This window comes from Cinclus cinclus, chromosome 8 (assembly GCF_963662255.1).
Source record: "Cinclus cinclus chromosome 8, bCinCin1.1, whole genome shotgun sequence".
In the NCBI taxonomy this organism is placed as follows: Eukaryota; Metazoa; Chordata; class Aves; order Passeriformes; family Cinclidae; genus Cinclus; species Cinclus cinclus.
The window spans coordinates 3,202,459-3,216,098 of NC_085053.1; the positions used below are offsets into that span (position 1 = coordinate 3,202,459).

At 42.7% G+C, this 13,640-nt stretch overlaps 1 protein-coding gene across 1 annotated transcript; it reads right to left on the reverse strand.

Moving 5' to 3' along the window:
- Positions 1–1,649: 1,649 nt before the first annotated feature.
- LOC134046893 (torsin-1A-interacting protein 1-like) lies at positions 1,650–12,277 on the reverse strand. The gene is made up of 6 exons (XM_062497717.1): positions 12,117–12,277; positions 11,831–11,899; positions 8,818–8,919; positions 7,925–7,984; positions 5,339–5,398; positions 1,650–4,279 (listed from the first exon to the last, which is right to left on the reverse strand). The coding sequence occupies exons 1-6, from the start codon at positions 12,259–12,261 to the stop codon at positions 3,486–3,488; spliced, it is 1,230 nt and encodes a 409-aa protein (XP_062353701.1). The 5' UTR covers positions 12,262–12,277; the 3' UTR covers positions 1,650–3,485.
- Positions 12,278–13,640: the final 1,363 nt, after the last annotated feature.

Here is a 13,640-nt window from a genome sequence, read left to right on the forward strand (position 1 = left end):
CCTTAACATGGAGCTCCCCCTTACCTTTTGCACTCAGTTTGAGCTGGACATTTTATTCAAAATAAATATAATTTTCAAAATCAAGGATATGAAAGCCACAACTTTTTTTTTAAAATTTAATTTGCAGAAAGTAAGATTTTGTTGATGTGAAAAAATGGGGGGGGGAGGGGGGGGGAATTAATTCCTTTTCCCAAACCTGCTTAGCATGCTCCACACTCAACACAGCGTGACTCAGAGCAGGGTGTGAGAGACAAGGTAACAACAGCCACTGCTGAAGGCAGTAAGGTGTTTTCATCCTGCAGGTGCCCACAGGTGACAGCAGGAGAGGGGCCACACTCCCCCTTCCGCCTGCAAGGGGCTCTCACCTTGACCCTGTCCAGTCCAATTTGCAGAGTGCTGGAAATCTTGTCTGCAACTTGGTGTGTAGCTGATTCAGCACATCCCCCCCAAAAAAGCTTTTTTTTTTTTTTTTTTTTTTTTTTTGCTAAGGCCACAGAGAAAGAAAAATCCCCTTCTTGGTCTCTCAAGGCCAGATCTGGTGTCTTTGCTCTGTAAAACCACATTTTTTTTTTTCCTGTCACAAGCTAATTTCTTGGGCTGCTGACAGTCAGGGATGCTTCAACTTCACAAGTGAGATTTCTCAAGAAGAAGCCAAACTATTTTACAGTTTGGAAAACATCAAATGGTTCAATTTGCCCCAGGTAACAAAATAATTATACAAAAAGAGGATAGTAATCAGCTGCCTGTGAGGAGCACAGACAGACATTACTCTTCACCTCTGGCTGAGTAGGAGTTGCTTAATGAGCTCTGCATTAAGTACCTGTGGATATTTAATGAGAGCCTTTTAAGGACAAACCCACAAACAGCTACAAAAGGACCTCCTGCTTCAAGAACAGGGTCTTCCAATCCTGAGCCCTTCCCCCTCCTATAGAAGGGGCAACTGATTATACCATCTAGTTTTTTACCTTCCTCAGGCTAAGCAGCACAATATATTTGTATATATACCCCTGTGGGCTTTCCCTACAGCTCATAAAAGCAAAGAAAAAACAAACCAAAACAAAAAAAACCAAAAAAACAACAAAAAAAACCCCACAAAAAACAAACAAACAAACAAACAAAACCACAACAAGTGATTTTCCTTTGGCTAGCACAACATTAAGTTTTTGGTTTCCAGACACCATCCTATTTTCTCTTGAACCTTTTAATACCTATAAGGAAGAGAAGTTTTAAAAACAGAAAATAACCTGTATTAAATGTTTTATTTCTATGTATGTGCAATCTCCTGCCTTCATATCACAACTTTGTCCTTTTTTTTTGTGGTGGCCACTTCTGATAATTTTTTCTAAGGTACTTTTCAGTAAGACTGTCCCTCCAGTCAGTTCACAGTGCACTAGTTTGCAACACCAAAGGTACAGAACATGCAGCTAGGAGTGGAACAAGAATGAAGTCATCCCTTTTGTCAGCTGCTGACTCTTGTATTGGCTAATGAAACAAGTGAACCATATCTTATCATTAGTTCCAGCTGAAATCAGAACTGGGAAATTAGTACAAGAACACCAAGTAAAAGACAATTCACAGCCATTTCCTGAAACATTCCCTGTTAGACAAAAGCCCTGATATTATGAAATACATGCATCTGCATCCCAGTATCTACCACTCCACTTAAGTTTCTTAAAAAGTTCTAAATTTTGCAAAAAGTCATAACACGGGAAAAGAATATCTGAGCACTTAAAATTCAATGGGCAAGTCTTATAACAGCTTTATAAAACAAACAAATGTGTTTATTTTGAATCATTACTAAAATAGTTTACATAATATACAAACAAATATGCTATGAAGACAAATTTGAAAATAAGTCACAGTTTTTTTAATAAAAAACATTTGTCCAGTGAAATGTTCAAAATGTAAATGCCATCTTTTCCTTCCTGAGCTATTAAACATCCAGAACAACAGCACTTCCATTCCATTTTGCCCATTAAAATAGGAAGCATTATCCATTGCTGGCTCTCAAGTTAGAACAAATCCACCTCCTGTTTAAGTGACTGCAGCTCTCCCAAACTCTGCTCTTTTATATGCTTCAGGTGATTTTGGTTGATTCCACTTAACACCCCAAATCTTGCCTTGCATAAACAAGCCAGAAGCTCCAGCTCCTCAACAGGTTTTCCTGGCTGAAAAGGATTTATTTTTTTTTTCTGGCAACAGGACAGTTCAAAGGGCTTGTGAATGAAGGATGGGCCAAATCTCTCAGCTGTTACAAGACAACATCGTATTAATTTGACAGCATCTTCACACATTCCTTCATACTCAATAAAACCAAATGGACCAACAGCTCAGAGCATGAAGTAACAGCAATGAAATGGAAGTGCTGCCATTCTCTTTATTGTTTCATGCAAAATACTTAACAACAGAAACAGGTACTTGTTTTTAATCTGGTATGAGGAATTCTTGACACGAGAGACTAAAAACATTTTAAAAGCATGCTCTGCAAATCTGTTCTTTGCTAGAAATTTATACAGCAAGCAGCCAGCTAGCTATACACAGATACAAGAAGAAAAGTTATTTTTTTAGGATATCAAGTACCACAAATAAATAGATTCTCTCAATGCAAAAATAATTATCTTAGTAAAATGAGAAATAACCTATGTCTTCCTAAAATTTTGTTTGGAAAGCAGATAGTATGTACACGGGGATGTAATTTTATCATTTCCATCCAAATTTTACGACTTGTAAAACTTTGAAAAAGAGTTGAGAACTCCTGCAAGCAGCCAGGCAAAGAGGTATTGAAGAGTTATTTAACTGACCTTAGTACTACTGACTTTAAGCAACCTCTCTACCTCAGCTTTTCTCTTTCTCCAGAACTGTTTGGGGCAGGCTCATTTAAGGAAGAAATGTTTGCTGAAAGGTTCTCTACAGGTCACAGATCTTTCAAGCAATTTTGCCACTTCTACAAGTGGCCAAAGATAGCTGACATGCTGTGATCCACTGGATCAGGAAGAAGCTTGTGCTTAGACTCACATCACTTTATCATCATTTTCTGTTTATTTATTATGTTAGAAGAAAAGTAAGCAATTCAGGGAGACGAAGGTGATGGTTTTACACTCTGTTACCTTGCCAAATATGATACCAGCTTTATGCACCACCAGAGAAGGATCCTCACAGCAAAGCCAACAGTCCTTCAACAGACTCAGAGGCAGATGAGTGACTCTGCACTGATGCACAGCAATACCCAGCTCCAGGACACCAAGGCTGAATGCATCACCGAATACAATTTACCAACAAACAGCAAGGTCTTGCTTACACTCTGTAGTTTACTTAGGGAAGTCCCAGTTACTTTGGCAGAAACAACCCTGCCAGTTGGTGGAAAGTTTCTGCACAGAAAAGACTGGTTTGCTGCTGCCTGAGCTCAGCAGCCACACCAGTCCCTGTTCTGCTTTGCAACACACATTTTGTGTCTTCCTCCTTTCCCAAGTGCTCTCCAGCAACTTTTATGTGCATCCTTCCAGTGGGAGGCCCTTTTCAGGCCAAACAGGCAACACAAGATGAGATATCCGGCTCCACAGTCCACTCAGCTTTTCTGTGTCCATGCTATTATAAGAACTAGGGACATCTGAACTGGTGAACTTTGCCCATAGGAAATCCCGGACTTTCTCCTCCACTTCTTGAAAGGTGAGGCTCTTTCTCAGCGACTGCTCATCCAGGAGAACTGTCAGCAGAAGAGCCACGTCCTTAAACGCTGCGTTCTCGTGGTCACAGTACTTGTAAAAGATTAAGGTGGAGCCTGCAGGCAGCGACTCAAATCGATGCACCACTGCCACCTTCTTGCCTTTACTGAACCCAGAGCTGAGCTCTGTGTCCACCTCCAGCTTGACAGCGTCGCTGTCCTGTATAGCCTTGTCCACCCCGTTGATGCTGATGGTAGTGGCATTCTGGGAGGAGGCAAAAGCATTGGCAATCTCGTTGCTCAGGCACCTCAGGGCCTTCTCAGCTTCCTGGCCAGCTGTGAGCAGCAGGATAGCAGGCTCCAGATGTACATGGGAAGAGTTAAGACGTTTCTCCAGAGACGTGTGGGCTCTTCTCCACAGGTTGGGGTCCTGGCTTTGGTAAGTATTTTTTAGTTTCTCCATTCGCGCTCGAAACTCTTGCAGAATTTCAGCGTCTCTCCTCGAGGAGGTTCCATCTTGAATTCTACTCCACAGGACATAAAGCAATAGGGCACTAATTAACAGAACCAGTAACAAAGTCCACATCTTGTGAAATTCATTCTGCGGTTCACTGTCATCTATAGAAAGAGGGAGCAAACAAGAAGAAAACAATATTTTAAAAGGTCTTAGAAGTCAACAAGTGAAAGGAAGATAAGAGGAAACAGTTAAACCATCCCATTCTCAATACTGGTACAGTAGTTGAAGAGCACAGAAAATATGATCTAGTTAAAAAAAAAACAAACACAACATACAAACCACAGAACAGAGAACACTGTTTCGAACTTAAGACAATTCATGAAGTGACAGCACATTTTTACACGTTCCCAGATTGACTGAGACTAAATTAGACCTTGTTCTGAAAAAGGAGCTCTTCAAGTTCATCAACATTCCATTCAATTTAATAAAATCCAAACTAAGAACTTAGAACGGTTCTGGAAAAGGATTAAAGCTTTTCCCACATTTATGGTCTGCAGAAAAGATCCTATAGAAAACCTGGCTGCACGAGAATGGTTTCTGTGTTATTTCTCTTTCCTGTTCCCCTAAAGATAAAAATAGTTTCAGCAGCAATTTTTGTCTCTCAAACAATGGTGGTCAATGCTATCAGAAAGCATTGTGGCCTTTGGATCAGTGAGCTACACAAAGTACACACAGCAAACAGTGCACATCAAATACCAGATATTTTGATTTGGTTTCGTATTTGAACAGTTAAATTAACACTTGCTTCATGTACTGCAAGCAGAAGGCTCAATTCTGTTCCCAGTAAAATCAGTGACAAAATACACCAATCTTCCTGGAAACAGGAAGAACTGCATTCCTTTTGTTAGCTTTTTACACCCTAACTTTTATCAGGACAGCAACCCAACAATGTTTAAATAAGACCACCACTAGCCCTGTCTCAGTTTTAATCTTGTAAACATTACAGATGAAAGACCACAAATTCAAGTGAAAAATATTACTCATTATACAACACCCTTCCTTTCCTTCATGCTGATGACATGTCCCAGCAAGCAAATCATCTGTTCTGGCAAGGACCCTCAGCTTAACACCAATTCCCGGGAAGAGAAATACTTGGAAAAGGCATGAAAATTGTTAAATGTTACACAAGCACAAAACAGAAGTGAAAGCAGAAGTCTTACTTTTGACCAAAGGCTGTGACTGCTTCTCTGTACTGGACTGAAACCGAGGTTTACTTCTGCCTGTTAAAAGATTAAGAAAGGAACATGAGAAGAACAATAAGACAACAATTATCACCAGTCTTCCAGCAGGGAGTTGAAATCACCAAACTGCATTATTTTCAACAAAAAGCTGTTCTTAGTTGTGCTTTTACATACAAAATTCCACAAAGCTTACGGGAAGGGTAACAGCACCCTGCTGAAGAAAACACAGTCCTGCTAAGTTGGAGCAAGGTGAGGCTGTCCCCTCATCCCAGGTGGGGCTGTGTCAAGATCAGGGTTTTTGGTTCTTTTCCATATCATTCACCCCCTCGTGTTCAACAGAATCATCTTGAACTACGACAATGACACCTTCACCACTATTACCAGCCTGAAAAGTCTCACTCAACTATCAGAGCAAATCTTCATCTCAGCTCTTTGCCAAATGCCAGCTCCCAAGCCATCCTGACAATCTCACCTGAAAAGCACAAGTTCCCAGTCTACCAAAAATCACTCCCAAAGATTTTCAACTCTTGAACAATTATGCACATAAAAGTCAATTTCAAGTACAAGGTGATAACATGGAAGAGATTTAACAACCTGTTATTTGCTGCACAAGGACCCCACGTCCCAGTTAAGTTTCCTGATTTTGCTCAAGAATTTGAGAGGCGTAAAAATGGAAATTTAATTGATGGACACACTAGATAAACAACATAATGCAAGACATTAATAGAAAAAAACAAAGCAATATGTTAAATGCAGAGTCTTATTTTCCCTCTCCATGTAGCTTGGGTTGGAGGCCTGCTTCATCAGCAGTCAGTTTCTTGGGATGAATTATGTTTTTAAAGCAAAGTGCAAACTTTCAACTTCAAAATATACTTTTGGTCTATTTAAACGGCTCAGACAGCAAAGTACAAGAGGCATGATCTATAAAGTGTTATGAACAACTTTCCCAAGAGACCAGTATGATAATATACTGTACAATTTTGGTCAGTATGTTTTCTGCATTTAGCCAGTTAATTAAAAAGACAGTAGAATTTGTGTCTCCTTGTGAACTACAGCAACTGGTTCAAAGCTGAAGGCTCTTTAGTAATATATAACCAAATCAGGATGGTGTCAATGGCACGACTGAGAATAAATTGAACAAACATACCCTGGAGTAGTTATTTAAAGACACTGAAATAAACTCTCTAACCTTGTTTCTGTATGAATGTAATTGCAGAAGGTGCTAAAAGCAGCTCAGGTTTAAGCTGGGGTTTAGCTGGCTTAATGAACTGCCCTATTCTGTAATTTCAACCCCCTACCCCAGAAGGGCACAGCCACAGAGCTTGTCACTGGCTACACTTATCTCAGTCTTCTAAGAGTTAACAGCTGAAAATCACCTCAATTCTGTAATACAACACAATGCAGCTCTGTTTGCACTATTCAGTTTCATATTTAGGTGACAGCTGTAACCCATACACTAAAGGAAAAAATAACTCAGTCTAAAACCAGATCTTACTCTGCCTAAGAATTGTGCTTTATTTACAACACAATTTGCACACAGGCCCAGTAGATTTTTGTCTTGCTTAATTCAAAAAGTCTAACTTCTGCAGACACCTTAAAGATTTCAGAGTTTTAAGTGATCTTCCAAAGTTCTTTACCCAATACACAACTAATCACTCCTACAGACCTGGAGTGGCACAAAAATGTAAAAGTATCAGACAAGAGAGAACTCCCTACATCAATTAATTTGTCAAAGGCATTTCCCATATGTGCAGCTACCACAATTTGAGCTTCTCTTCCTGAAGGCACCATGGTCTAAAAAAAAAAAAAACAAAAAAAAACCCAACCAAACAAAAAAAAAACAGACAAGAAAAAGAAACAAAAAACCTCAAGAAACCCCTGCAAGTTCTTCAGACTGAAATCTGATTTGCAAAACTTTGTACATCCATACCTCTACCAGTTGAGGATAGAAACAAGCACCAAGATTTTACTAAGAATTCAGAACATATTTTTCATCTTCTTTCAAGTACTCTTCCATTAGGAAAAATAAACCCAAAAAAAAACACCAAAGAAAAAACCCACAAAACTCTGAAACACTGGGCAATGGTCATTAGGTGAGCAGACTGGATTTTGCCAGCAAAGAAAAATGCTGCTCCTTTCCAGGAGTACAGAACAATTAATTTGATCACAGCAAGCCACCACTTCTCAGGAAAATAGTAAAAGAGAAGGTTTGTGTACAAACTAACATTCACTATCACCAAAAGGTGAAGGTTTTGTCCCCTTCCTCAGCTTACCCTCACAACTCCTCTATTCCATGCTCTGCACTTTCTGTCCCATGAGACAACTCCAAAAAAGAAAATAAAAGAGAAAGTGAAGCATTTTATGTCGTCAGCAAGTTGAATAAACTCATAAAAAGGCTCTGACTGGAATATGCTGCCTTCTCCAGTTTCTATTTGAATCTGTTTCCTGAGTTCATTCCCATCTTCCCAGACAGTGTCCCAGGATACAAGAAAAAACAGAAAGAAAGGAAAATAATGCCTTTTCATCTACTGACAGGTAAAGACTAGGTTCCCTTGTTTTACTTACTCTGTGGTGAAGAAGTTGAGTAGCACTCTTGATTTTTCTCAAGGAAGTCAGCCTTTATTTCTGAAACCAAAGCACAAATGGAAGAACTCAGTTACCACAACAAAGGGCAGAATAAGAGCAGCCATACATGCTTTTAGCCCTTCCTATGAAATCCTCAAAAGCTTATTAGGGCAGGAAGGCATGCTGTGCTGCCAAATCAAACCTGCAGCATGTGAACAGCCTCTTGGACCCCTCTGAGCTGGAGAAAGCTACTGTAATCTAATAGAACAGGCTTAATTTGGCCTTTCACCCTGCTTTTGCCAGTATGACAAATCATCCTTCTCATACCTTCTTTTAAAAAGACACAACTTCCTTCTGTGGCTAAAAATTATCCCATATTTTTCTTATTGTACCTTCCCATTGCTTATGTAATACACATTGAGAAAAAACTCTGAGCAATGAGCAAAGTGCTCCCTCCCCTTGAAATCACTTGGTTCCCCCTGCAATATCGAATATAATTCACCTTTTTAGAAAAATAACAGTTTCTGTTTTCTTTGCCTGGGGCAATTAAAAATCCACTCTCGTAAGTTTTTTGAAACAGGTATATTACTCTTATTTTTGTTTTGTTTTTCAAAAACCACACAGTTGGGTATTTATCAAAGTTGAAATCTGCCTTTTCTTGAACTGCAAGGTTTTTCACCCAAGCAGATTATCATCATATTAGTTATAATCACTTTTACTTTTGGTCAGGGAGGAGTATACGCTAAAACTTTTTTTTTTTAAACCCTTTTTCATCCATTCAGATTTCAGCTCAAAAACTCTTCCTCTTCTTACAGAACTTAATGATTATTATTTTAATACATTTAAGCAATCATTTCTTACACCATGGAAAAAGTAATGATAGAAGCTGTTACCTTTTAATGGTGTATAAATGTTTGGTTTCTCAGTTTTGTTACTGTCATAAGCCTTTGTATTTTCCTTTACTGGATTCTCCTCAAAGTAAGATGTAGTACCACCTGTAAGGAGCAAGAAGAAGACAAAGAGGATTGGCAACCTCATAAATCTAAAGGACCAAGTTGTAGTTTCCAAACCTTCATTATCTAAATCAGTGATTTTCCAAGTTGTAAATGCCCAAAACTTACTCTCCCAAAATGCAACAAAAAGCAATGAGACTTGAAATGCTCATGATAAATTTGAGTTCACCAGAAATACAGCTGTCTACACCACCACACACTTCTTTAAAAAAAAAAAAATTTAAGAGTTCTTGGCTTAAAAACATTAATACTAGGAGCCAAGAAATCCCTTGTACTAAGGGGATTCAGTGTAAATGTCATGAGAGTACAGAGAATTTTCCCCACAGCTTTGGGCACCCAACTTACAAAGAGTGACTGTCTTACACAGCATTGGGCAGAGGGGGAGAACAGACAGAAGCAAATATAGAAAATAAGTCCTCTTTTCATTTAGTCCAAGCCATGCTTCAGTTAGGTCTCATTCTCTCCCAATCCATAACAGCAACCTAATTTTGCCCCTCAGGTAGCTGGGAAGAATCTAAAGCAACACCTTTCAGCTCTTTGCCAAATTACAGAGTCATTCAGCTGTGAAAGCCAGCTCAGTTAATGTCACCAACTAGAAAGAGTAAAGTCCTGTAAGATATCAGAGGTCACAGAGCAAAGGTCAGAGCTGGGAAACCAAATGCAGGAAAGGATAAAATGCAGTCCAAGAATCAAGGGGCTGGTAAGATAAAAGCTCAGGTATGGAATAAAAAGCTATAGAACAGTTGGGGAACAGAGATTGTGGCACATCTATCAAGCATCAGCAGAGCAAACAGCAAAGGGAAGAATACAATTGGTAATTTTTTTTCTAACATTCACTCTGGGCCCTTTACTCTTTAAACAGCCCAGGGTTCTGCTGGGGTTTAATGTGTTTCTGTAGCTCTTTCACCATATGCCAAGGGCAATGCACAGCTTGCCACCTAGTGTTTAGTAACTTTACTTCGACAAAGAAAACAGCCTTCTTCTAATGTGTTCAGGCACTTTCAGCACACCAGTGTATACATCTAGCATACTCAGGAGAAAAACAAAAGCACCAGACCCATCCAAACCACAAAAAAAATGGGAAAAATCTGTAAGTTTTAAACTATGTAAGTCACAGGTGTAACGTGAAGTGTTTGCACACACCTAATGGGGCCCTATGTTTTAAATCCATCTAAAAAAGCTGTTAAGTGACTGATTTCCCACAAAGCTCAGAACAAAAATACTTACTAAATTACTTTTTTTCAGGGTTTCAGGCAAGCCACATATAGTTAACATTTCACTATGTACCAAGGTTTCAAAGGAAAATCACCCTAGTAATTGTGATCAGAAGATCAAAAAGATCTATGAATCGAAAGAGGGCTACTAGCAGTCCCTACTCTTAATGCCCCTCCCCTTCTTGGCACCAATCACTGCTACTTGTGTCTCAAAGACTTCTTAGAAATTGTAAAAAAGAAAGGTCAGTATCAGACAACTTCTTTGGAGGTTGCTAGAATGTATCTTCAGCTGACTGATCTAGAAGCTGCCTGACTCAAGGGAGCAATTTTAGACTCTTAAAACTCTACAAACTCTTCCTAAAGCTCTGAAAGCTTTTCAGCTTCCCAAGCAAATTGCCTAACCTGTATTTAAAACCTTTTAGTAGAAGCCAGGAACTGGTTTCTCAAGGTGTGGTTTTGGTTCCATTCCGTTCTCAGGGAAGCAGGACAATTATGAACCCCTAACAACCCAGCCTGCCTCACAGACCATCCCCTAAACTCTGCAGGAAAAGCACAACACTGCACATGTACAGATAGGGAGACCGTGAGGAGGGGAAACTAATCCTCTGCTTCTATATAAACAATTAAAGTCTCTTATCATATTTTTACATCTGTTGTGCCTATAATCCAATAAAGCTGTTAAGAGGTGGGGAGGGAGAGAAGCCTCATTTTTTGAGCCATCTAATTAAAACCCAATCATCAGCTGTGCCTCCTGGAGCAGCACAGCCACGTTTGAAACACTAAGCCTATTATATATACCCTGTTAGCCACCATGTGGGAACAAGAGCTTTTTTCACAGACAAACCTCTACACTTGCCTAAAGAAATGCTCATAACCTTGTTCTCCCTCAAAATAAGTCTTTTTCCATGCCTCCTGGAAATTCTGCTTCTGGAGCAGAATACAGGCAGGTAATTCTGGGTGACAAAAACGCAGATGGGAATGGAGAACAGTCCCAGGCTAGCCCAACTCATCTCTGAGCACTGACAACATACACACTCCAAAATAAAGGGGAAGGAAGTCCAATTTATTCCGTTTCCTCACAGAATGAACACGTTTAAGCCACATGACTATGTTACACTGAGTTAGCATGTCTCTGTAAGTTTCAAGAAAGACAAAGGTTTCATCAGCTAAAGCAACAAGCAGGTGCCAACACAACAGCTTGTCCAGCCCAGTGTCCAGGAGCAAGTCCCAGAGCATGCCTGGTGTTTCAAAGGGAGGAGAAGCCCCAGTTATTCATTTCCTCATAAGCAATGCTACTCCCTGGAAGGAGCACAGCCATTGAGGGATAGATTTCTGCACCTCAGGATCCCTTATTTAAATCCTGCCTTTCGAAACCGAGCAGCGTGAGTAAAATCTGACTTTTATGATAAAATACCGTTCCAAGAGACGCACTAGGAAAAAGAGCCACCACAGGGTTACAGCGTGCTCTGCAGGCACCGATCCTTTACAGGACTGCTTCTCCTTCCATCCCTCCTGTACGGGAGAAGAGCCACAGCGGGATTTCCTCCCCTGTGTGTCAGACGCACGGTAATGTCGGCCAAGCAGCTATAACCCAATAAACCACATTTCCCTAATTTGGGGGCATATTTCAGCCCCTCCGCCCGCAGCGCGGACTGGGAGCGCTGGGAGCTGGAGCCTACCTGGCGATCTGTACGCTTTTATAGGGGGGCGCGTCAGGGAGTCTGGGGTCCCAAAGCGATGCTCGTCCCCTGAAACGAGAAACAGGTGAGGGGCACAGCCGACAACTCAGCTCAAGCCCACCGGGCCCGGGCCCCGCAGCCTTCCAGGAGCACCACACTCACCGAGAGCCCGCGCTGGTCCCGGAGGAGACCCACACGGCGCCCGCCCGCCCCACTTCGCCCCGCCCCACCGCGCCCTCAACCACAGGATCTACCGCGGGCCGCTGCGCCCGCCCGCGCCGCTCACCCTGCAGCGCGCTTTGCTGGGCCGCGCTGTCCACCTCGTCCCCGGGCTCCTCCGGCCGCGCCGCCGCCAGCCGGGGGCTCTTCCGCCGCCGCTTCAGCGTGGGGCCGTCCGGCGGAGCCGCCTCATCGTCGCCGCTGCCTACCATGCCGCCCGCTGCCGCGCCGCGCCGCCCGCCCCGGCCCCGACCCCGTCCCCTGCCCCGTCCCCTTCCGCGTCCGCCCAGCGCCGCCTGCTCGGGCCTGCAGCTGCCGCCTTCCCGCGGCGGCGGGGGCGGCTCCGCAGGCCTCACTTCCCGCGGGGCGGGACCCGCGCCCGCCGCTTCCGCCCGCGCGCGGAGCGCCCGCCGTGGCGTCACGTGATACCGCGGCCGATCCGCCATGGGACCAGGATCGGGATGGGGACCGGGATCGGGCCCGGCCGGAGGAGCCCCTGGCACACCCGTCCGGCGGCCCCGCCGCTGCTGCCCCCCAGTGAATAAAACGCAGGGCGGGCGCGCTCCCTCAGCCCGGCGGGGCCCCGCGGGGGCGGCCCTCGAAGGCAGCCCGGGCCCGGCGCCTCCGCTCTCCACCGGGTTCCTTTCCGTGTGCGACCCGATCGCAGCGGAACGAGGCCAGTTTTGCGTTTCTCCGAGGCAGAAAGACCTGTACGATAAGCACGAATAGCAACTGAATAGCAGAGAGAGGAAACTAGGAGGTACTTCGGGGGACGTGCGATCCTCCGGCACTGATAACGTTACACTGTTCTGTTCCTTAGAGTGGCAAGCATTTTGGTTAATCAGCTCTGGAATATCTCACTAGGCATTTCATTTTCTTACCCGTTTGTTCAGATGCATTACTGGTAAACAGAGATTTCGAAATGCATTTTATTACATTCTTGATAAAGTATTTTTTCACCTAGACATGTGGCAGAGTTCCTATGACTGGAGGTTTTCCATTCAGTTTGAAATTTCCTCTAGACTCACTCCCTAGCAGCTCAAGACTACCTTGGAAATGAGTTGCTAAGCAAATAGCAACTACAAATTTACAAATTCACAGAATCACAGAATCGTTTCGGTTGGAAGGGACCTCTGGAGATCATCCAGTCCAACACGCCAGCCAATGCAGGGTCACCTGAAGCAGGTGACAGAGGAACACGTGCAGGCGGGTTTGGAATGTCTCCAGAGAGGGAGACTTCACGCCCTCCCTGGGCAGCTGTTCCAGTGCTCTGCCACCCTCAATGTAAAGAAATTCTTCCTGACATTGAGGTGGAACGTCTTGTGTTTTAGTTTATGGGCATTGCTCCTTCTGTCACTGCAGAGAGTCTGGCACTCCTGTGTAATCCGACAGGAAGGCTGGGTGAGGGAAGTGCCATTCAGCCTCCACTCCTGTGCCTGTCTTTTCTGTACAAAGATTTGAAAACAAAAAATATCTTAAATTCTTTACTAACACGCAATAAATGTTTTAGTTTAACACAAAAGCAACTGAATATTTTTGAGATTTTATACATACCTCCTACTGTACCAGCAGTAAAAATTGTCATTCTTTT

Excerpts from the sequence above, each read along its gene's own strand:
- LOC134046893 (XM_062497717.1), bottom strand. The coding sequence starts at position 12,261 with ATGGTAGGCAGCGGCGACGATGAGGCGGCTCCGCCGGACGGCCCCACG. Across the intron at positions 7,985-8,817 it reads CATTTATACACCATTAAAAG|AAATAAAGGCTGACTTCCTT; the intron begins GTAACAGCTTCT and ends CTTTGGTTTCAG. Across the intron at positions 4,280-5,338 it reads GTCACAGCCTTTGGTCAAAA|ATGACAGTGAACCGCAGAAT; the intron begins GTAAGACTTCTG and ends CTCTTTCTATAG.